This window comes from Phyllostomus discolor, chromosome 6 (genome assembly GCF_004126475.2).
Source record: "Phyllostomus discolor isolate MPI-MPIP mPhyDis1 chromosome 6, mPhyDis1.pri.v3, whole genome shotgun sequence".
In the NCBI taxonomy this organism is placed as follows: Eukaryota; Metazoa; Chordata; class Mammalia; order Chiroptera; family Phyllostomidae; genus Phyllostomus; species Phyllostomus discolor.
In genome coordinates, this window is record NC_040908.2 from 40,912,563 (window position 1) to 40,934,309 (window position 21,747).

The following is a 21,747-nucleotide window of genomic DNA, read 5'->3' on the forward strand; positions in this document are numbered from 1 at the left end:
AATACATTGGAAATGAATTTTTTTTTTAAGAGAGAGGGAAAGGGAAGGAGAAAGGAAGGAGGGAGGGAAACATCAATGTGTGGTTGCCTCTTGCACACCCCCTAGTGGGAACCTGGCCCCCAACCCAGGCATATGCCCTGACTGGGAGCTGAACCAATGACCCTTTAGTTCACAGGCCCGTGCTCATACCACTGAGGTACGAGGTACACAGCCAGGGTGAAAGGAAATGTTTTTAATTCCATGTGTACTCATTATGAAGTAATTATAATTTAAAAACAATCATCTATCTGCTCATCCAAACCTTTATTAAGCACGTCCCACATACACAGTCCTAGGCAAAATATTAAAGGAATACAAAGATGAATTTTAAAGTGGTGCCAACTCTCAAGGAGTTTACAATCTAAGGATAGTGACAAATGGTTTAACACCAACTATAGTAAAGGAATTACAAGTAAACATTTGCCCCTGATTGGAAACATCACTTTATTTCTTCATTTAAAGCACAGACTCCCAGTTGGGAAACAATGCTATTATATACACCTTTATTAGTTCATGCTCTTTAAAGGAAGTTGATTGTTTTCATAAAATGTCTCACCCTGTCACATCTTTATGACTCATTTGAAATCTTATAACAGAAAATTTGCTTAAAGAGCAAAAAAATAGATTCATAAAATCAAATTAACATCATACACAGAAAGACAAAATATGTCTGCAATAATATGTAAAAAGGTGAACACCACTGGGTCTAGTAGTAAAGAAGTAAGTGGGTTACTTTGGCAATTTGCCATGGACAAGTTATTATGCACAATTTCATCACATTTAAAACAGGGTTGATATTCATTAAAATTATGATTCAGATGCTATAATTATTTTCATCTGTCATAATACACAGTTTAAAAAACGAGTATAAAAACTTTTCTAATAATTTCTATATCAAAAATAATTTGGAATAAAACTAAAGATAAAAAATTAGTGTAGATAATTTAATAGTAAACTATTCAGCGCAGAAGTAAATGTAAATTTGCAAGTAATATCTATTTTTTCTATATTTTATTACTTTTTAAAAATGGCCCAGATAAGAAACTTAACTAGTAAAATAAATTTGAGGATTAATTTTTTGAGATGTGTTGTAGAGAAAAGGAATGGGCAAATAGTGTAATTTTCAAATATTTGATTCACACTTTCCAGAAAAATTTTTTCAAACATCACTAAAGACCCATACTTCCTCTCTGCTCTCAGTGCTAAGCCATTTTTTCTAGCAAAAAATGACATGATGTATATTTTTATAACTAATCTGTTTGTGACAGCTGTGATTCTCAAACATTTTTTAAAAATACAAGTAACCTCAAAGTTGCAAACCGACCACATGTAGCAATTTTAAAAACTGAATAGGCAAAGCCTTACTCTGCCCAAATGACCAATCAGCTGGATTTGGACTTGGCTCAAGAGCCCTGCACACATCAGAGGAGGTCCCATCCATGTTCCTGACACAAGCAAGGCTGCCAACACTGGGTGCTGCAAACCACAGCACAGGCACAGAGAGGAGGCCCTGCCGATTGTTTTATTCTTCAACAGATTTCTTTTCTCCACTCTCTTCACTGGCTTCATCTTTTTCCATGCAAGAATCCTGGCTGTTGGTTTCAGTAAAATAATTTTCTTCCCCATCCTCTCTTTCTTCTACATTTTCTTCTTCATTAAAGCTAGAGGAAGAAATTTATCAATCTTTCAAAGGAAAAATGATTTGGTTTAAAGGTAAATAAACCCTTTTCAATGTAGGTCATTGTGAAGTCAGTCTTCCTCAAGTGTATGGGCTCCAATTTATCAAGAAAACTCTATAAAAGTACCAATTGAGAAAGTAAGTATTTCTCTGAGAACTAATTTATTTCAAAACTTGGTTGACTCTTTAAACTTCATTTGAAAGCTTATTATTTTCATTATTTATTCCAGTCAGAAGCTTAAATTATTGTGCCTTAAAAACAGGTATTTCATCACTGAGTAATATTTTGAATGTGTCAAACATATTAAAATATCAGTATGCATTACAACAGATTACAAGTATTTCATTAGGTAATAAAAACCTTCTAAAATATTAATATTATAGAACAGAATTTTTGCTTTCCTGCAGGTATAAATTTTTGCAGAGGTCTATGTACACCATTCAGACATCTTATGTATGTTACCTTTCTTTATCTTCAGTGAAACTTTTCATCTCTTGATTGCTGAAGGGCTCAAATATTTTTCCACTTTGGCCTTTCTTTGAAACAAATTCATCAGATATTCCTAGTGCTTTTAGGGTGTTAGAATAATGCTTTTCTGCTGCCATTCTTGCATTTTTCTATAGAAAAGACAAACCTTTTTAGATGAGAACAAAAGACTTCAAATTTCCATTAAAAATGTATGGGTTAAAATTAAATTCAATAATCAGTTCGTTGAAAATATGCATACCCTCTGACCAGCTCCTATGTACATACCCAGAGAAATTCCCACATGTGACCTGGGAGACAAATATAAAAATGTCCAGAATAGTACTGTTTGTAACAACTCAAATACCTATCAACAGTAGAATGGATAAATAAATTGCAGTCTATTCATACAATAGAGTAAAATAAAGCAATGAAAATGAATGAACTCACCATAACATGGATGGATCTCACAAACAGTACTGAGCAAAAGTAGCGAAATACAAAAGAATGTGTGTATTCATTTACAAAAACCCCACAAAAACCCAAACAGGTAAAACTAAACCATATTGTTTAGGGATAGATCATAGGCGGTAAAATTGCAAAGAAAAACAAGGAAATGCCTCAAAAGTTAGAATGGGGAGAGGGGGAGGCACACAGGCCTGGGGTGGTAGCAATGCTATTTGTTAACTTGGCTGGTGGCCACATGAGTTTTAATCTACAGTTATTTTTTACACTATACCTGTTTTTATACACTTTTATAATGGCTTATGGATATCTGGAAAAATCAGTAAGAAAATAAGTTCACGTGATAGTTGTCAGAAAGTTCTTTTATTTTATGTGCCTACTGTAATTTCTGCTTTTTATAAGTAATATCTCTACTCCATCAAAGATAATAAAATCATCAGTGTTGTTATCTTTACCCTGTGAAGGAAGCAATGGTTACAACAAAAAGAACATGACTTTAGAACTGGGTTCACATCTCTAGAATGTTACTTCCTGGCTTTGGGACCTGTGGAAGTTATGATGACCCTCTCATGTCTGAAGTCAGTCAGGAGTTGTCACGGTTCCTGAGGCCACAGGCTTTACAGAGCCACAAGATGATTGGGGGTCACACTAGTGCCTTGGCTTTAGTCCACTTTTAGCTATGGGTAGATATGAACTAGTATAGGGCCAAGAATTGCCATCTGGACCTCCAACTAAAGCAAAGTGCCTAGGAATGGCCCAGTTCCAGTGGCATCCCATACTGGAAAGGGTATGGGAGAACAGCCAGTCTTACCCCCAAATTTAACAAATAAGGAAACCAAGATGCTCCTGCCAACCCCACTGAGGTTAAGTGGTTTAAGGTCACAAGAATGGTAAGTGGTAAAACCAAGTCTCTTGATCCTTTCCTGGGTCAAGCACTGTGCTGCTTTTATCTAAGTGGTAGTGGTCATCCTGGAGTTTGAAGGTAGCCTAAAGCCTAACTTCAGCAATGCAGGTGTCAGACATGTGCCCAGTCCAGGGACTCCAGTGTAATGAGGGACCATGGAGTCTAGTGTTCCATGAGAAAAATGAAAAGAGCAAAGACTGATTACAATGGGTAAAACTATCAGCAGTGCATTTTCAGACACTGTGGAAAACTAAAAAAAAGAAACAAAACCCAAGCACTTTTAACTGCTGCTGAAATGCATCCACTGTGAATAACAACACTTTTTAGAAAAGAAAGTGAAAAAGTATCCAGATGCTATGAATGCCAACAGACAAGCCTTGAGGGAACTGGAAGGAATGGCAAAGTAAGATGAGAACTATGCCCCAAAGACTATGAAGCAGAATAAAGAAACTCCCAACTTAACTCTGAATGCATTAAGAATAGTATATTCTGATTTAAGCTAATTAAATATAAAAGATTAAAATACTAATCAAAGTTAGTGCTGGTAAACCTTCACCTGAATTTGGTTTAAAATCTGATTTAACACCTACTCAGTTAACAAACCCTGTAATTTCCAAGAAACAGGACAGCACGGTTGCTCCGTGCTGGATCGCAGGCTTACTCTGTTAGGCAGTAACTCCGCAGCAGCGAGGCCACAATGAAGACTTACAAATGGGTAATGCATGAAGTTTTAGTGAATTTATTACATAACAGTTCTTAATTAGCACCAGTAGTTGCAGCAAAATAGAATGCAAGAAAAATGTATTGATTCCTGTTAACAAAACCAAAGCAATGGTGGTCACTGCCAGTGGTTCAGTACACAGAATTAATTGCCTTTTAATATTTTACATCAAGGTGAATAGTGTGTAATTGTTCCTAATTGGAACAAATATTTCCCCCTTGCATTTCACCATGCAAAAGAATTATAAAGACTATGAGATAAAAGGAACAGTTAAAATAACTCAACAATTATTTATTTTACTATCAAACACTGTTAAAAAAAAAAAAAAGCTGTTTCTTCAGGAAACCAAAACAAGTGATAAAAGCTTGTCTCCTATCAGCACTTTAAATTGAAGGGAAAAAATACTTACTTTTTTATAACTGTAAGTTTAGTTTATAGTAAATCTTTCCTTTATTTAATAATTACATAAAACTTATTTTCTTGACAAGCCCTCAGGCATAAGGGGGTATAAAGGAAAAGCATTTTGGGCAAAGGGAATAGCATATGTGAGGGCCAAAGGTGGTAGAAGAAATATCAGCTATAAAACTTATCTATTTAAAATTTCTTTATGGGTTTAATTTCACTCGCACCTCTTATTTTGCCACATTTTCTCCGGAGCTTAGAAACAGTAGTTCATAGCATGGCAAAACTGCTTGTTAATGCTGAGGCTCATCACTAATGTGTAAGGGTAGCACTGTCAGCCTAGGCTAGTACCAGAAAGTAAGTGACAGTTCATTATCTGGCTAATTTGATCACAACAGTTCAGTTTTGGTTCAAAAAATGTTTATTGATGTCTCCCCTATACCAGATGTTATCCTAGGTGCTAAGTGCTGGGAATATAAAGATCTGACCACCACCTTTAAAGGTAACTAGCTGGGGCCCTGGCTGGTGTAGCTCAGAGGGTTGAGCATAGCCCTGCAAACCAAAGTGTCACTGGTTCGATTCCCAGTCAGGTCACATGCCTGGGTTGCAGGCCAGATCCCCAGTAGGGCTGCACTAGAAGCAACCACACATTGATGTTTCACTCCCCCTCTTTCTCCCTCCCTTCCCTTCTCTTAAAAAAAAAAAGTAACTAGCTGGGCCCTGGCCAGTGTAGCCCATTTGGCTGGAGCGCTGTGCCATAGACCCAAAGATCATGGGTTTGATTCCCTGTCTGGGCATATGCCCGGGCTGTGGGTTCGACACCTGCCTGGGGCAAGTACCAGAAGGCAACTGATTGATGTCTCACATCTCTCTCTCTTTCTCTCTCTCATTCTCTCCCTCTCTAAAAAGCAAGTAGGAAAAAAATGTCCTTGGGTGAGGATTAAAAAAAAACAAAACCCAGTAAAGGTAACTAGCTGGAAGAAAAGAGAGATCATTATGATAATTTCCATACAGTGTGGTTGGAGCTAAAAGAGAGGTATGCAAAGAGTAATAAAGGAACACAGAGGAAAGAGCACCCAACCCAAGCAGAGGAAACAATGCAAGAAGTGGTTTTACACTAAGACTTGAAAGAGTAGGAAGAAAGATAGGAAGAGGCTCTATGAGTGAAACAACATGAATAAAGATTTCAAGTTTGAAAATAGCGGTTTGGTATGACCTGAGAGTAAGGGTGTATGTAGAGCAAAGGGTGTATGGGGAGCGCAATGGTGGATGAACTAAAGAGTTTAACAGGAATCAGATCATAGAGGACTTTGTGTATAATGCTAAGGTTCGTGGAGTTATCCTCTAGGAGTAAGAAGAACAGCTCAGTTGTGTTTGGAAGCAGAATGACTTGGGTTCCAATCCTAGTTCCATTACTTAATAACTATAAGTCTTATGAATTACTTACCTTCTTTGAACTTAAGTTTCTTCCTCTACAATATACAAGAGGAATAACAACCTTGAAGTATTTTTTGGAGAAGTCAATGACATGACCTCTTGGTACCATTAATTGAAAGTGAGAAGAGTCCTGGCTGGTATGGCTCAGTGGATTGAGCACCGGACTGCAAAGCAAAGGGTCACAGGTTTGATTCCCAGTCAGGGCACATGCCTGGGTTGTGGGCCAGGTCCCCTGTAGGGGGCATGTGAGAGGCAATCACACATTGATGTTTCTCTTCCTCTCTTTCTCCCTCCCTTCCCCTCTCTAAAATAAATAAAATCTTTTAAAAAAAATGAGAATGAATGGTTCTGTGAAGTCATGATTGCCACTGTTATCAAGGGTTAGTAACTACCTACCCAGGGTTAACATTTTTATAAGGGAATGGGAATGGCAACATAAAGATATAATGTGTAGCTTTGCAAAGAACAGGACAGGAAAACCAGTGAAACCACTATATTAACTCAGCTAGGAAATAACAGAGGTTTTACCTAGCATTTCTCTGTCAGTAGTGGAGAAAGTCAGATCCAAAAATAATTTAAGAAGAAAATTTGTCAGTTCTTTCAGTGACAACTGAATGGGGAAGAAAACTGGTTCTCAAGTTATCTAAATTGTGGCCTAACCAAAAAAGGAAGTCAAAAAGGAGAATCTAGTTTGGGGCAAAATAAATGTAAAATGCCAGTGGGAATTCTAGATTGATAGATACATCCACCACACAAGAGGACATGAAAACTTGCAGTTGGGAGCTGCAGATAACTGTTTTGAGCCAAAGTCAATCACTTTATGCTGAATAATGTAAAACGGCTTATGATTTTCCCCCCTAAAGTTGAAACTGAGATATTAAAAGAAACCCACCCCTTAATGACAAGCACTACATAAAATTATATCCAAATCAGTAAGTAAGGGGTTCCATAACTTTGAGAGATTATAGTATGTAGATTCACCCATAATACATGTCCCTAGTCCTCAATGAGTCATTGATAAAGACAGTCTTATAATGACATCTGTCCCAGGTACATGCTGGCAGGAAGCTCCAAATGTAACAGCCTGAAATTCACAATACAGCACCTATAACCTTCAGTGATTCTATCTATTGTTAAGCTATGTCACCTACCGGAACCTCTCCCTATCAGGTACTAAAGAGAAGATGATCTGAAATTGACAAGTCTCTCTTCAGGGAAAGATTGTAAAACTGAGTGCAAATTTAGTGTTTTCCATAAAAATTGAATCCTTTGAATAATTGTTGGTAAGGTTGAAAATTATAGACTCGCTTAAAAAAACTGATCAACAAAATGAAAAGACAACCAATTGAATGGGAAAAAATATTTGCAAATCATATAGCTGATAAGTGGCTAATATCCAAAATATATAAAATACTCATACAGGTCAATAGCAAAAAAACAAATAATACAATTTAAAAGCTGAATAGACATTCAGTCTTTTTCCCAAAAGATATTTTTCCCAAAGATATTGACATAACCAACAGGTGCATGGAAAGGTGCTCAATGTGACTAATAATTGGGAATGTAAATCATTAGGTGATGTCTCACAATGAGATATTTTACACTGGTTAAAATGGCTATTATCAAAAAGACAAGAGATAAATGCTGGTGAGGATGTGGAGAAAATGGAACTCTTAAGGGTGGACTGTTGGTAGAAATGTAAATTAGTACATCCACTATAGTAAATAGTGTGGAGAGTCCTCGAAAAATTAAAAATAGAACTATATGATCCAGCAATTTGACTTCTGGGTATATATCTGAAGAAAAAAATCACTATCTTGAAGAGGTATCTGCACCCCACCTTCATTGCAGCATTATTGACAATAACCAAGAAAGAAAACAACCTAAGAGTACACTGAAAGACGAATGGATAAAGAGAATGTGGTCTATATACACAATGGAATAATATTCCTCCATAAAAACAAAGAAATTCTGCCATTTGCAAAACAAAATGGGTGGACTTTGAAGGTATTATACTAAGTGCAATAAGTCAGAAAGAAAGACAAATACTCTATGATCTCACTTATATGTGGAATCTTAAAAAAAAAACTCATGAAAAAGGAGATTATAGCCCTGGCTAAGTGGTTCAGTTGGTTGGAGTATTCTCCTGTACACCCAAAGGCTGCAGGTTCTATCCCCAGTCAGGGAACATACAGGAGGAAACCAATCGATGTTTCTCTCACATCAGTGCTTCTCTCTCTAAAATCAGTTAAAAAAATACAAACATATCCTCAGGTAAAGATCCAAAAAATATTATTAAAGAAAAAGAGATCAGATTTTTATAAAAAAGGAGATCATCCAGGAGGAACTGGATGAAGTTGGTCAAAAGGTACAAACTTCTAGTTATAAGATAAATAATTACTGGGGATGTAATATAGAACATGATAATTATGTACAGGACATTTGAAAAGTTGCTAAGGTAAGTCCTAAAAGTTCTCATCGCAAGGAAAAAAAATATTTGGTAAATATATGAGGTGATGGATCTTAACTAAGCTTACTGTGGTAATCATTTTGCAATCTATGTATGTCAAGTCATCATGCTATATACCTTAAACTTATCCAGTGCTGTATGTCAGTTATATCTCAATTAAAAAAAAACACTGGCAGAAATAAATATGATTCAATTAGCCGTTTTGTTTCATTTTTTAATTCTTGAAAGACCTCCAAATCATATCATGAAGCCTTAACTTAATATCTGGCCAAGTTGGTGCTGAAAAAAGACCAGTCATTAAGAACAGGTTGTGAAACTATTATTTTGCAAATGATTAGATTAGCAGCATGTTTTTGTTTGTTTTGTTTGTTTTTTATCAAGTTTATGTGCCTCATCAACAAGATTCCATGCTCAGATTATGGCAAAATTACTTACTTGACTAATTTGATGAAGCTGTCACAGAAACAATATGTCTCAATACATTATATAGCACTAAGAAAAATGGACTGTAAATTAGAGTCGGAGATGTTAAAAACAACTAACAATAGGTTTTAAATTCCAATAAACACAACCTGAGCAACTCTTTCAAATAGTAATGGCCTGGTCTTTAATTTTTCTTTTCTTTCTTCTAGTTCTTGTCGGTATTCTCTCATCCTTTCCTTTTCACTCTTTCTAAAATCAAATAAAAGGAATAAAATTTTACAAAGAAATAAGAACTTGCATATATAACATTTAGCTTAGATGACAAATCAGAAATTAAGCTATGAGATAATTTACAATTTACCACCATTCCTTTTCTAGACTGGTACAGTTTTATGGAACACAGTAAAAAGTATAGGTTCTGAGAGCACACATTCTCCATCCTGGGATCGGTCTTTGTACTCTGAAGGTTCTGAAATCTTTAAGACAGAATGTATTAAGGGACTTCAAACTGGCCTGAAAAGGTGAATGAATGCCTTTTTTATCTCATATATAAGTGTGTAGGTGTCTTCTTCTTTAAGGAATTTCTTCAGAAAACAAGCCCTTGCTCTTTATTCCCTTAAGTGAGATTTGCTATAGATTGTTGACAAAATTAATTAAATGGGAACAGGTCATGGGAGAAATGGGGAGTATGGGATTATGACATAGAGGAATAGAAATCAAAATACATAAATTCACAGTAAGTGTACTTATTATTTGGGCAAGATCTCATAATGAATTAAACTATGCTATTTTCTCTATGTAAAATACACTAACTCTACACCAAGATAATAAGATTTCATGGATTAGAGAAAATAATTATACTATAAAATGATAATTATGCTTAATTATATACAAGTTGGTATTATGAAAAATACAGTTTACTTTCTAAGGATGAACAGGATATTTCTAAGGAATTTTTTGCTCAAGTTCATCAAATTAAGCTCCTTCTATCAATGAATTACACTGACAGACATTATAAGGAATATATATATAACATACATTTAAAGGAATATGATTATATATAATACACATTTAAAAAGAAATACTTATAATTAAAAGGAAGTATAGATTTTGGGGTTATTTATAGATCAGATCTATTAAAATTTATTTTAGATCATATTTTTAGATCAAAATTTATAGATCAGATCTATTAAAAATTAATAGATCATATTACTTACCCAGCTTTGGGGAAGTTATTTTCCTCCTTAAACATGAACATTTTTATGTTTATCTCTAACATAAAAATGTTCCTCTGGAACACTGGTTTTCAAACTTTGTTCTGCAGAATTCCAGTGTTCTGGAATATTTTTATCTATTTATATTAAAATCGTGACAAAATGCAACACATACCTCTAAACATTAACATATATGTTAACTGACACTTCTTATAATTGATGTTTATTAACACCAATGTGTTAACTTGTGCTACCAAATTTCCTTTGTTCCTTAGAACAAAGCTCTCTGACATATCTGTTTATTAAATATTCTGAGATTACATGGCAAGCTGTTAAAAAAAGATTTATCTGTGTGAATCAAGATTTTTCTCAAAATTGTACTGTGCAATCAAAACTAATATAAAGAAAAACATGAAATGCTGATGTAAGATTATGTTAACTATGGCCACAATATAAAACATTTCTGTTCATCAACATTACTTCACGGTGCTCACCATCAGTTTAGTACACATGTTGGTTCTCACCATGAGGTGAGTGAGTGTGAGTGTGTGAGTGTGTATAAGTAAATATTAGTAACTTGAATCCAGAATCTAAAATACTAATACTCTTCTTAAACTGTTCATATATTGGTAGTTATTGATTAAAAAAAGAAAGTTTGAAAACCAGTGGTCTGGAGGTTCAGGATTTTTTTCATGATACCTGAAAGATTCTATTCTGGATTTAGACATTTGAGCTAAACTTTGATGTGAGTCATAAGCTTTAGCCCGGGTTGTCAGGAGTTTCTGCAATTCTTTCATTCTTTGCTTCTGCTTAGTTAGGATCCGATTTCTCTCTTCTTCCAACATTTTCTTTTCCTCAAGCGATCTCCTGAGGGCAACAAACTAAGGCTTAATTCACTTTAAGCCAATGAGAATGTTGTTAGCAAAGATTTAACACAGGATAAATCAAAGGTTGAAAAAAGGCAACCTTTTGAGAAGGATCTGACTTGTAAAATTGGAAATCAATAGAATGACTATAACCTTTTCTATTCCCATGGATTCATAAAATGGAAAATACATTTTTAACATTCCCTCTAGCAAAATGTTCTATATTACAGAATAAAATATATTACCAGATATAATAATTTATTCATACTTTCAAATTCACCAATGTAAAGTCAATAGTGCTGCAGACACTATGTTAGGAACCATAAGTCAGTCAGTACGGTATCCGAGTTATATTTACCTTGTGGTTTGTTCTCTTCCTCTGGAAGATATTGTGGGCATTGGAAGGCTGCAGTTATAAGGCATAGGCTTTGCATTTGGATTCCTTACTGGTGACTTGTGCCTTAGAGACACGTAAGGCCAACGTGTTTCTTTTAAGTTTTCATCATCTGCTTCAAGATCTGCCAAAAGTTTCTCTCTTTTAATGGATGCATGTGAGGCTGCAGGAAGATCAAATGGTTTGCAGACTGTTAGAAATTTTGGACATTTCTGTTCTGAGAGGTGCTTTTGATTTCTCTCAGGAAGTTCTCCAAAATCAGCATTCTGGTTCCTAAATTTGCATTTATACTTCAACTTCTCAGCCTGTTCAGGACACTTGGGCTTCCTTGAAGCAAAACTTCTGTGAGCTGGTCTACAAGGGACAGGGGATGAATTCAGTAAAAGTTCTTGGGCTCTCGGCCGTGTCTTAATGTTTCTATAGAGCTCATATCCTTTTACCCTGTCATTGGTAGTTGAACCATAAGTAGATTGAGGTATAGGTCTGGCTTTAAACCGATTTGTTTTCTTTTTAGACCTAAAAATGTCTCTCAGCTGCTTTTCCCGGATTGCTTGCTTCTGTTCTTCCCTTGCTATAAACTTAAATGGCTTTTGTGAAGCCAAAAGAGCTTCTTTATTCTTCTCCTTCATCATCCTCCTCCGTTCTTCATTTTTCTTGACTATATCATGATAAAGGGGTAGAAAGACAAATGCTGGAACTGGGTTGGCTCGGAATTTTTTCTTACACTCTGAATCTTCTTCCTGTGTTTTGAGTAGTTTGCGTACCATTTCAATATCTGATTTGGATTTCAAGTTCTCTTCTCTTTTTTTCTGTTCTCTAATCATCATCTGAAAAGGCTCAGGTACTGTAATTTTTGGCACCCACTCTTTTGTTTTTTTCTTTGTTTTTTCCACTGCTGGGAAGTCATCATCTTTATACTGAATGTACTCTTTAACAGAAAAGTTTGTCCACATGTTGTTGATGAGCTCCTTAGCAAAGGACATCATTCTGTTTTTCTCAGGATTCTCTTTTTCTAAGTTGGACCATTCATCTTCAGAGGAAGACACAATCAAGGAGGAAGCATGACCTAAATCAGGTTCTGAAAACGATGTTATTAACGAGATAGGGTGATAGGACTTCTTTTCTGATACAGACCTAAGTGAGAAGAATATTAGATTATACTTTCAGTTGTATGTGACCAAATACAAAAATTAAGAATTATATATTTTCTTAAAGTATAATCAGTTAGAAGATAGGAACTGGCTTGTAAAAATTATCACTCTTATTTAGAATAGAGCTGGAAGATGCCTATAAATTATCTAATCTGACTCCCTCATTTTATAATGGAGGAACATGAGACAGTTGAGGCTCCCTGTGTCTAACCTCTGAAACAAATCATCCACACGTTTTCCAGAATTACCATCTTAAAATATATGTCTACTCATGTCACTCTCCTTCTTTAAACTGTTCCATGATTTGTCATTGTTATAAAGTCAAGTATAGATTATAAAGCCCTTTAATATTAGCCCCTTCCTACCTTTCCAGTTTTACCTCTCACCTCTCCTTACCCCAATCTCCATTCTAAGTCATATCCAATCATGTGAAGTTCCTCACATACAACATGATTTCTTCTGCCACCACACCTTTGCACATGTGGTTTTGGCTGCCTACCAGGCCACTCCTTGCTTCCTGCATTTGCTGCAGCTACCTGCTCCCTCAAAGACTAAACTCAGATATGACACTTCAGTAGAAAATTCCTGTCTTTGTCCTTCCACTGACACCCTGACATGATCAACTGCTTTTTCCTCTGTCTCTATAACACTGTTACATCATGTTGTATTGAAGTATTTGGCTCTCAGCTAGTCTTTGAGCTCCTTGAGGGCATCTCGATTTTGACTCTCTAGAGTCCAGGCAAGATCTAGCACATAGGAGATGTGCAATCAGTGTAGACCAACTGGATGAGTTAAGAAACTTGCCTCAAGTTTCAAAACAAGTGAGTTTATAACAGAAATAGGTCTTAAAATTGAAGACTATTTTGAAAACTTGAATTCAACTTATGTCTTAGTCCTAAACTCTTTGTACTATATCTTTAATGACCTCATGTTAATCTGCATAATATAAAGAGCTTTTAAAATTAAATTTTAACATTCATCATTTAAAAATGGCCCAGACTAAATATTTGCATACATCTACAGTTCTACAAATGACAGGTCTGAGAGAAAAGATCAAATGGCCACCAAATGACCCTCAAAGCAAGATGCCACCTGGCAGGTTAATAAGGCATTAAACATTTTGAATAAAATTCCTTCTCCATATACAATTAAAAAGTACAAAGGGATTCTTGAGAAAAAATATTCTGAAATAATTTTGTTTTGCACTTTTAAGTTTACATTTTATTTTATAGCCCACAAATAACATGTACAAACTTACTTGGAAGAGGTGCTAGAAGCTCCTTCCCTAATTATCACTGGCTGAACTTCCTTTAACTTTAATTTATTCTGATACATTTTCTCCAACTTTGCCATAGTTTCCATGTGGGCGGCCTTCAGCTCTTCTAGTTTCCTGAAATATTCTTCATTAGAGTGGTGAATATCAGAAAAGTCCATAGGGTCCTCATAGCTTATACATGGTTGTTTATTCATCCCAGAAATGGTGTTAAAATTAGTCTGATAGGAGGGAAAAAAAACCCTGTTATGTGGTGTTTGGAATTGAAAGACAAAGTTGACAATGATTCTCAATGCTGCTTCTTATTTGTGCGCTACGTATATACACTAATGGATTATAAGTTACTTGTGGGCTATGAACACTTTCCCCTCATGACATTTTATTAAGAACAAGAGAGAGAAACCAAGTTGCCAGAAAACAAACACTATACACTATTAATAGGATAGAACCAAACTACCTTTTAGAAAGAGTCTCCTTCAGTGCTGTAAATGATAAATAAGATGAAGAACAAAGTTCCTCCTGTTGCAAACCAAGCAGCCACAGCACAACACCCTCCAGGAGCTGGGCTCCTACGGTGTGGGACACAGGATGTGCCAGTGGAAGAGGGGAATGAGGGCAGCAGAACGGAGGGAACAAAGTTCTCACTGACTCATTGAGAAGCCCTCCTGGATGTGCAGGGGAGACCTCAGGAAAGGGGTGGGAGGTACTTTCAGAACAGCTGCTCCTGAGGGCAACAAGAGCAGTAGCTCTCCTGAGTGACAGAGACTTTGGGAGTGAAAAGAAAACAACAGTATAGTATCGTATTAAAACTACACAAAGTGCAGTTATTCTAGTGTATGTAGGTTATGCCTGAAGAGTCTGACATCTTCTCCCGCTACCTTACATCAGTTTCTTTCTTTTTTTTTTTTAAGATTTTATTTTTTAGAGAGAGAGGAATGGAGGGAGACAGAAAGGGAGAGAAACATGGATGTGAAAGAGAAAAATTGATTGGTTCCCTCTCATACATGTCCCAAATGGGGACTGAATCTGCAACCAAACCTTTAACCCAGGCATGTGCCCTGACTGGGAATCAAACCAGTGACCTTTTGCTTTGAGGAATGATGCCCAACCAACACACCCACACTGGTCAGGGCACATAGTTCTTTTAACTGAAGTGACTATAGAGGTAAAAAATCCCATTTTCTCCATAAACATAGAAATTTTTAAATTTTCTCAGTTGAGAAACTAACTTAAAGTTTTTATGAATACTATGCATAAAAGGTTCTGACCATGCTATTCTTTCAAATATACTCAGAATGAAAAAAAGTATATTTGCCTTAGAAAATTATAGACTCAATTTGATAAGACACCAGGAAATAAATCCGAGTAGCTTCTCTCAATGGTAAAATGCAGAAGGGCTGCTTGTAAATAAAAGTTATAGATATGGTGTTTTTTTAAATGGGCTAAAAACAGTGTACAAGAGGCCTATATCATACTATGTGGACTTAGAGAAAATGAATGAAGGAAAACGTTTTCTTCAGTAGAACTGGTGTGCAGAAATTTATTACCAATAAATCTGTGACTCGGAGAATTGCTTTACTGCCATACAACTCAATTAAAAAAATTTTCAGCCCTGGCTGGCGTAGCTCAGTGGATTGAGCGTGGGCTGCGAACCAAAGTGTTGCAGGTTCCATTCCCAGTCAGGGCACATGCCTGGGTTGCAGGCCATGACCCCCAGCAACTGCACATAGATGTTTCTCTCTCTTTCTCCCTCCCTTCCCTCTCTAGAAAATAAATAAATAAAATCTTTTAAAAAAAGAAAATTTTCTGATATCTTTTACTGTTTTTACATGTGTTTTTCATCATTACCTTCTTAGCTGTGGAAATGAGTAGTTTTTTAACTTCTTCACTCATTAAATAGTTAGGGACACCCAGCCTTCAGCTAGCTGGTTAAAAATACAAATCAGATAAAAACTACACCCTCGAGAAGCTCCCAGTTAGTTTAGGGGCAGACACACACATAAATAATGGACAGCAGACTTTGAATGAGACAGAACTCCTGATTCCTGCCCATGAGCTGCTCCCAGCTGAGTGGCAGAGAAGTGATCATAGTATGTCACAATATCAGTTACCATGAGAGCTCAGAGAAGGAGTGCCTAATTCTGACCTGGAGAAAAGAAGAGGCAGAATTTCCAAGGGTGAGCCAGATGGAGACATGATGTTTAGGGAAGCAGTGAAAAACAAAGAAATCCAAGGCACAGTGCTAGAACATTCATCGTGTGTTACATCATGATGATGCAACTGGCAGGTACTTGATAAGGAAACTAAGGCTCAGAGGATTTAGGTGACCTCCCTGCAATCACAGAGCTAGTAAGTAGTAGGGCTTGGATTTATTCCACATCCCTAGTCTTAAACTCCAAAGACACACCACACTCCTCCCAAGGGCAGGAAGGGTTTTTTAGCTACAATAGGAAGGAACAGGCATGGTGTACTCAGAGAAAGGTAAACAATCTGGGGCGGGCGTGGCAGAACAAGGTATACAGAGCACAGGGGAGGATGGGAAATAAGGTGAAAAGGGCAAGTCAAGAATCCCAACGACGTCAACAGAAACCTTGAAAGGTATAAGCAGAGGAGTGGCATGATCACAAATACTCAGAAGGAATTTTCTGGTAGCAAACAGTCAAAGGAAGAATGGTTAGCAGCAGTATTTAATGAGCTATCAAGGGTAGAATTAAGGGAGCAGCACCAAGGAAACTGCCTTGGTAGATTAAGGAGGCTGAATCATCAACTCAGTAATAATCTGTATTGTGGGCAACAAATTGAAGGTGTCAATTTGGAGCACTGCCTGTCTGGGTAAACACTGCTGCTGCCCTTTATCAATGCAGTGATTACAGGGGAGGAGAGTGTTTTAGGAAAAGGAAACTAATCTCTCGGACTCACTGAGTTTAAGGGATAGTAGGGCAGCTGAGTTTCCAGGGAACAGGTGGGTAAATATATCTGGAGACCTGGAAAGGAGGCTGCTGGGCTGAAGACGGAGATATGGTAGCCACTGATGCAGACACAAGCGGCAGGTGCAGCCCTGCATGTGGATGAGGCTGCGTAGGGAGAGTGTGGACAATAAGAAAAACCCGAGGATGGGAATGTTGGTGAGCACCAACACTTAAATGAGCAGTGAGAGGAGGACTAATATTAAGCAGAAAGTGGTCATGAGAAATACAAATACCAAGTGATAAGGGTATTCAAATGAAGGGAGCTTTTGTTTGGTTTGAGTCTGTAAGAAAACATAAGGCTTCCTGAAGGATGTGCTATTTAAGCTGAGTCAAAAAATGGAAGAATCTGGAAAGGTCAGAGAGAGTATTGGCAGGGGGGAGGGAAAAGGTACTGCAGACAAAGGAAAGGACATTAACAAAAGCGGTGGGGGTGGGAGGCATGGTGGAGAGTGAGGTGCATCCAGCTAGCAATTTTGAGAAGCAAGCTAGAAAAGAAAGGTTAGGGCAAGCAGGAGGTGGTTTTCCTTTTTTTGTCACTACTGGCTCCTAACTATGCACAGGTCACTTGGTTTCAGCCCCCTTAGGAACCTCCAAATATAAAAGGATTGGCTAGAAGTTAAGTAATTTTTCAGTTTGGAACATTCTTAGGGCTTGGAAGAATGATTGCAGATATGGTGTCAAATTCTCATTCAAGCCAAGGTTCTGCATTTCTTAGCCATGCAACATAAGCACTAACTTTTGTTACATGGGTTTTTTTTTTAAGATTTTATTTATTTTTAGAGAAAGGACCTGGCCCTCAAAACAGGCATGTGCCCTGGCTGGGAATCGAACCAGTAACCGGTGACCCCCTGGTTCACATGCCAACCACATCAGCCAAAGTATGAGCACTAACTTTTGAACACCAATTTTCCAATATATAAAGTAGGTATGCCAGGTGTTAAACTATTGTCTCTTGGCTCCATTGCCATGCTTCTATACCCTGGGAGGTAACGCTGGAGATGGGAATCTATAAACCATGATTCTGCTTTGCCAGCTGCTGCCCAGTCGACTCTGCCTAAAGTGGGGCTAGAGGGAGACTGCAGGGCTAGAGGAAGAAGGGACCTATTCCTCCCTGTTACTTCTCTGTCCACTTACCTGCTTGAGTCAGCCTGGCAGTGGTTCTTCCCTTGAACAGCAGCAGAGGCTGATGCCAGTTTGCAGATTTTCCAATGCTCACAGGATCAGCAACATCACCTCAGGGCCTTTATTCAATGCCATCTCCTCAGCAAGGTCTTTACTGGCTACCCTACTGGAAATTACAACTTCTCCACCCAGTCATTACCAGTATCCCTTTTCTGCTTTATTTTTCTCATATGGACTCACCAGTAACTGACATTCTGCATATCTTTATTTATTTGTGTATTGTATGCCTACCCCTTCAAAAAAGGAAGCATCACAAAGGCAAGGATTTGTCTGCTTCATTCACAGGAGTAGTGCCCCCAGTGCCTACAAAAAGTGCATGACTAATGGCAGATGCTCAATAAATTTGTGAATGAATGTACAGCTAAAAAATATTATTTCTACTGAGAGGAGAGGTATTCCCTCATAAAGGACTCAATCCTTCTAAGAAATACCGGCTGGTCTAAAGATCTACATTCTACTAAGTATTAAGAAAAGGGCTTACTAAAAAATAAAACTGAAACATGGAGGATATTCCACTTTTTTTTTTGACAAAAGCATCCATGTATTCTCCACACAATCTCTTATAACACCCTTAAGAGAAGGCCTTATAACAATTATTTCACATTAAAGGGTAAAATTTATTTGATCCTGAAGAAACTACAAAAAGATACCAAAGTAGCTTCTGAAGAGACATGGCAAGCCTGATAATTTATACATATGCACTGACTTTTAACAGTATCCGTTCCATTTGTTTAATACTTTTTTTTAAAGTTTTGTTGCTTTGAGGAGTCTTTAAATATTTTATTTATTTACTTTTAGAGAGAAGGGAAGGGAGTGAGAAAGAGAGGAAGAGAAACATGTGAGAGATACATCGACAGGTTGCCTCTCACACGCCCCCCAACTGGGGACCTGGCAGGTGCCCTGACTGGTAAATCATTCACAGGCCGGCGCTGAGTCCACTGAGCCACACCAACCACAGCTGCTTAGTTCTCTTAATGCTAGCCTAAACTTGTCAAATAAACTGATCCTACAGTGTTTTCCCTAAAACAGAAGAATGGCTAATAAGTGAATTCTAACTCTAATTTCCTCTTTGTCTTTACATAGAAGAAAACATTTTAGTGGATCAAGTAACCTAGACCAAGGACATTATTTTCCAAGAGCCTAAAGGAGCACCCTTTCCCTTTAATTGGTCAGCTTTTTGTGGAAATGTTGTGCACGCAGCCACTAGATTAGGGGATAATCTTCCCTAGATTGGCTTGACCTATTTAGATGATGGCTCCTTCCAGTGAATGTGTTTCATTAGTAATCAGCACTCAATATTATTTGTGGTATACTCTATCTAATATCATCTGCAATTCTGGAATTTTTACCAAAAAATTTTTTTTGCCTTAAAAGAATTTGTAAGAAATGAGGCAGATCTACATGTACTAACATGGATAAACCCCCTAGTAAATGATAGGAGAAAAAAGCAACTATATGCACTATAAAATGCTACTGTATGTTAAAATATTATGTACACTATAGACAGGAGAAAGCCCAGAAGAATATGTATCAGTTTCAAAACAGTGGCTACCACTAGGGAGGGAGGAGGGATCCAGACTTTCCTTTGGTGGGGAGAGATATTAAAAGGGCCTAAGCCTTATTTGTAATACTTGACATTTTTAAAAGGAGAATGTGTTTGCCCTGACCTGTGTAGCTCACTGGTTGGGAGTTGTCCTGCAAAGTAAAGGGTCGAAGGTTCAATTCCTGGTCAGGACACATGTGCAGGTTGCAGGTTCAGTCTCCACTCATGGAGTGTATGAAAAGCAACCAAAAGATGTTTCTCTCTCACACTGATGTTTCTCTCTCTTCCTTTCCCCTCTCTCTAAAAATAAATAAAATCTTTAAAAAATAAAATTAAAGAAAAATGTGTTCATGTGTTCATGTATTACTTCCATAAGTAAAATATAACTTAAAAAAAAAGAAAAAGAGCCCTGGCCAGCTAGTTCAGTTGGTTCGAGCGTCATCCCAGCACTCCAAGGTTGCAGTTTGATCCCTGGTCAAGGCGCACACATCAACCAGTGATTGCACAAATAAGCCGAAGAACAAGTTGATGTTTCCTGCTCTCTTTCCCCCTTCCTCTGTCTTTCAAATCAATAAAAATACTTAAAAAAATAAAAGAAAAAGAATATTTTATGAGTATTAATACTAAATTTAAATCTGAACAATTTCTAATGACTACTTTGTCATTAGAGGTACCTGCCTCTCACATTCCCCTAGCCATACTACTTACGTTTCCCTTGCTCTTCTACCTGCTCCCACCCCCACCCTGCAACTACCCATAATAACTTTTATTTAAGAAAACAAAAACCAACCCTGTCTGGTGTGGCTCAGTGGATTGAGCATCAACCTGCAAACCTAAAGGATCCCTGGTTCAATTCCCAGTCAGGGCACATGCCTGGGTTGTGAGCTAGGTCCCTGGTTGGGAGTATACGAGAGGCAACACATCAATGTTTCTCTCCCTATTTTTCTCCTTCCCCTCCCTTCTCTCTAAAAAGAAACAAAATCTTAAAAAACAGAAAGCATCAGAAAAAAGTTCCCTCATCTTTCCATCTATAAAACTGCATGCTTTTGTGCCACTTTTCTTTTTCTTCCTGCTTCAGGGATGAACGTCCCTTCTCTTAGCAGTATTTGACACTTTCCCTCATCAGTAAAACCAATGAACGGGGGACTTCCACGCTTGTGATAATCCTACCACTGTAGCTGGTCCTTTCTCTCTTTTGTCTCCTTTCTCTCTACCAGACTGTTAAATGAGATTTTGGTGTGTTTTTTTTTTTAAGACTTCTATACAAGGCCCCTTCTTTCTCTGCTCTCTCCCTTAGTGACTTCATTTATTCCCACAGTTTCAAAGGTGCTGAAAACTCCCAGATTGAAATCTCCAGCCACAGAACTATAGTTTCATAGGCTCAACTGCTTCCTACACATACCTACTTGGTAGTTTCACAGACGTCTCAAAGTTACCATGTTCAAAACAAATCTTGATTACTACCCAGCCTCTATACCCATTCCTCCCCTAGTTGTCCCCAGTTCAGTAAATGGCACTACCTTCCATTCAGCTGGTTAAACCAGAAACCTGGGGATGAGCATTCTTGATTTCTTCTTCTTCCTTGGCCTTCACGTTCATTCTTTAACAGTAACTCCTATCCATTCTAGAGAAATCTGTCCAGTTCTACCACCTCCCCAGGTCTCTAGGTCCAGCCACCACCTATGGCTCCTGAATTACTGCAACGGTCTCCTAACCAGTCTCTTATTTCTGTTTTGCCAAACCTGCCAATCATTCTCCACAAAGCCATCAGAGCCATTTAAAAAAAATGTGAATAGGGCTCTGGCTTGTGTGGCTCAGTGGACTGAATGCTGACCTGCGAACCAAAGAGTCGCTGATTCAATTCTCAGTCTAGGGCATATGCCTGGTTTTGGGCCAGATCCCTAGTAGTGGGTGTGCAAGAGGCAACTACACATTGATGTTTTTCTCTCTCTCTCTTCCTCCCTTCCCCTCTCTAAAAATAAAGAAATAAAATCTTTATAAAAAATGTGAATAGGGCCCTAGCTGGTGTGGCGCAGTGGATTGAGCACCAGCCTGCGAACCAAAGGGTCACCAGTTCGATTCCCAGTCAGGGCATATGCCCAGGTTGTCGGCCAGGTCCCAGTTGGGGGCGTGCAAGAAGCAACCGCACA

General features: G+C 37.6%; 1 protein-coding gene across 3 annotated transcripts in view; it reads right to left on the reverse strand.

Annotated features, from left to right (window-relative positions):
* The window catches only part of FAM161A (FAM161 centrosomal protein A), a 45,207-nt gene that overhangs the window by 19,872 nt on the left and 3,588 nt on the right, over positions 1-21,747 (reverse strand). The window contains exons 2-7 of one of the 3 annotated variants that reach the window (XR_004903680.1): positions 13,889-14,124; positions 11,444-12,613; positions 10,919-11,086; positions 9,155-9,254; positions 2,181-2,335; positions 1,360-1,700 (exon numbers count right to left, since the gene is read on the reverse strand). Coding sequence is in view for 2 of the 3 variants with exons in the window: in XM_028516230.2 (XP_028372031.1) it covers positions 1,562-1,700; positions 2,181-2,335; positions 9,155-9,254; positions 10,919-11,086; positions 11,444-12,613; positions 13,889-14,124 (1,968 nt within the window). In the remaining variant the exon portion in view is untranslated. Of the gene's footprint in view, positions 1-279; positions 1,701-2,180; positions 2,336-9,154; positions 9,255-10,918; positions 11,087-11,443; positions 12,614-13,888; positions 14,125-21,747 lie in introns of those variants that run through there. The other 2 variants (XM_028516230.2, XM_036028022.1) reach the window with 2 other exon arrangements.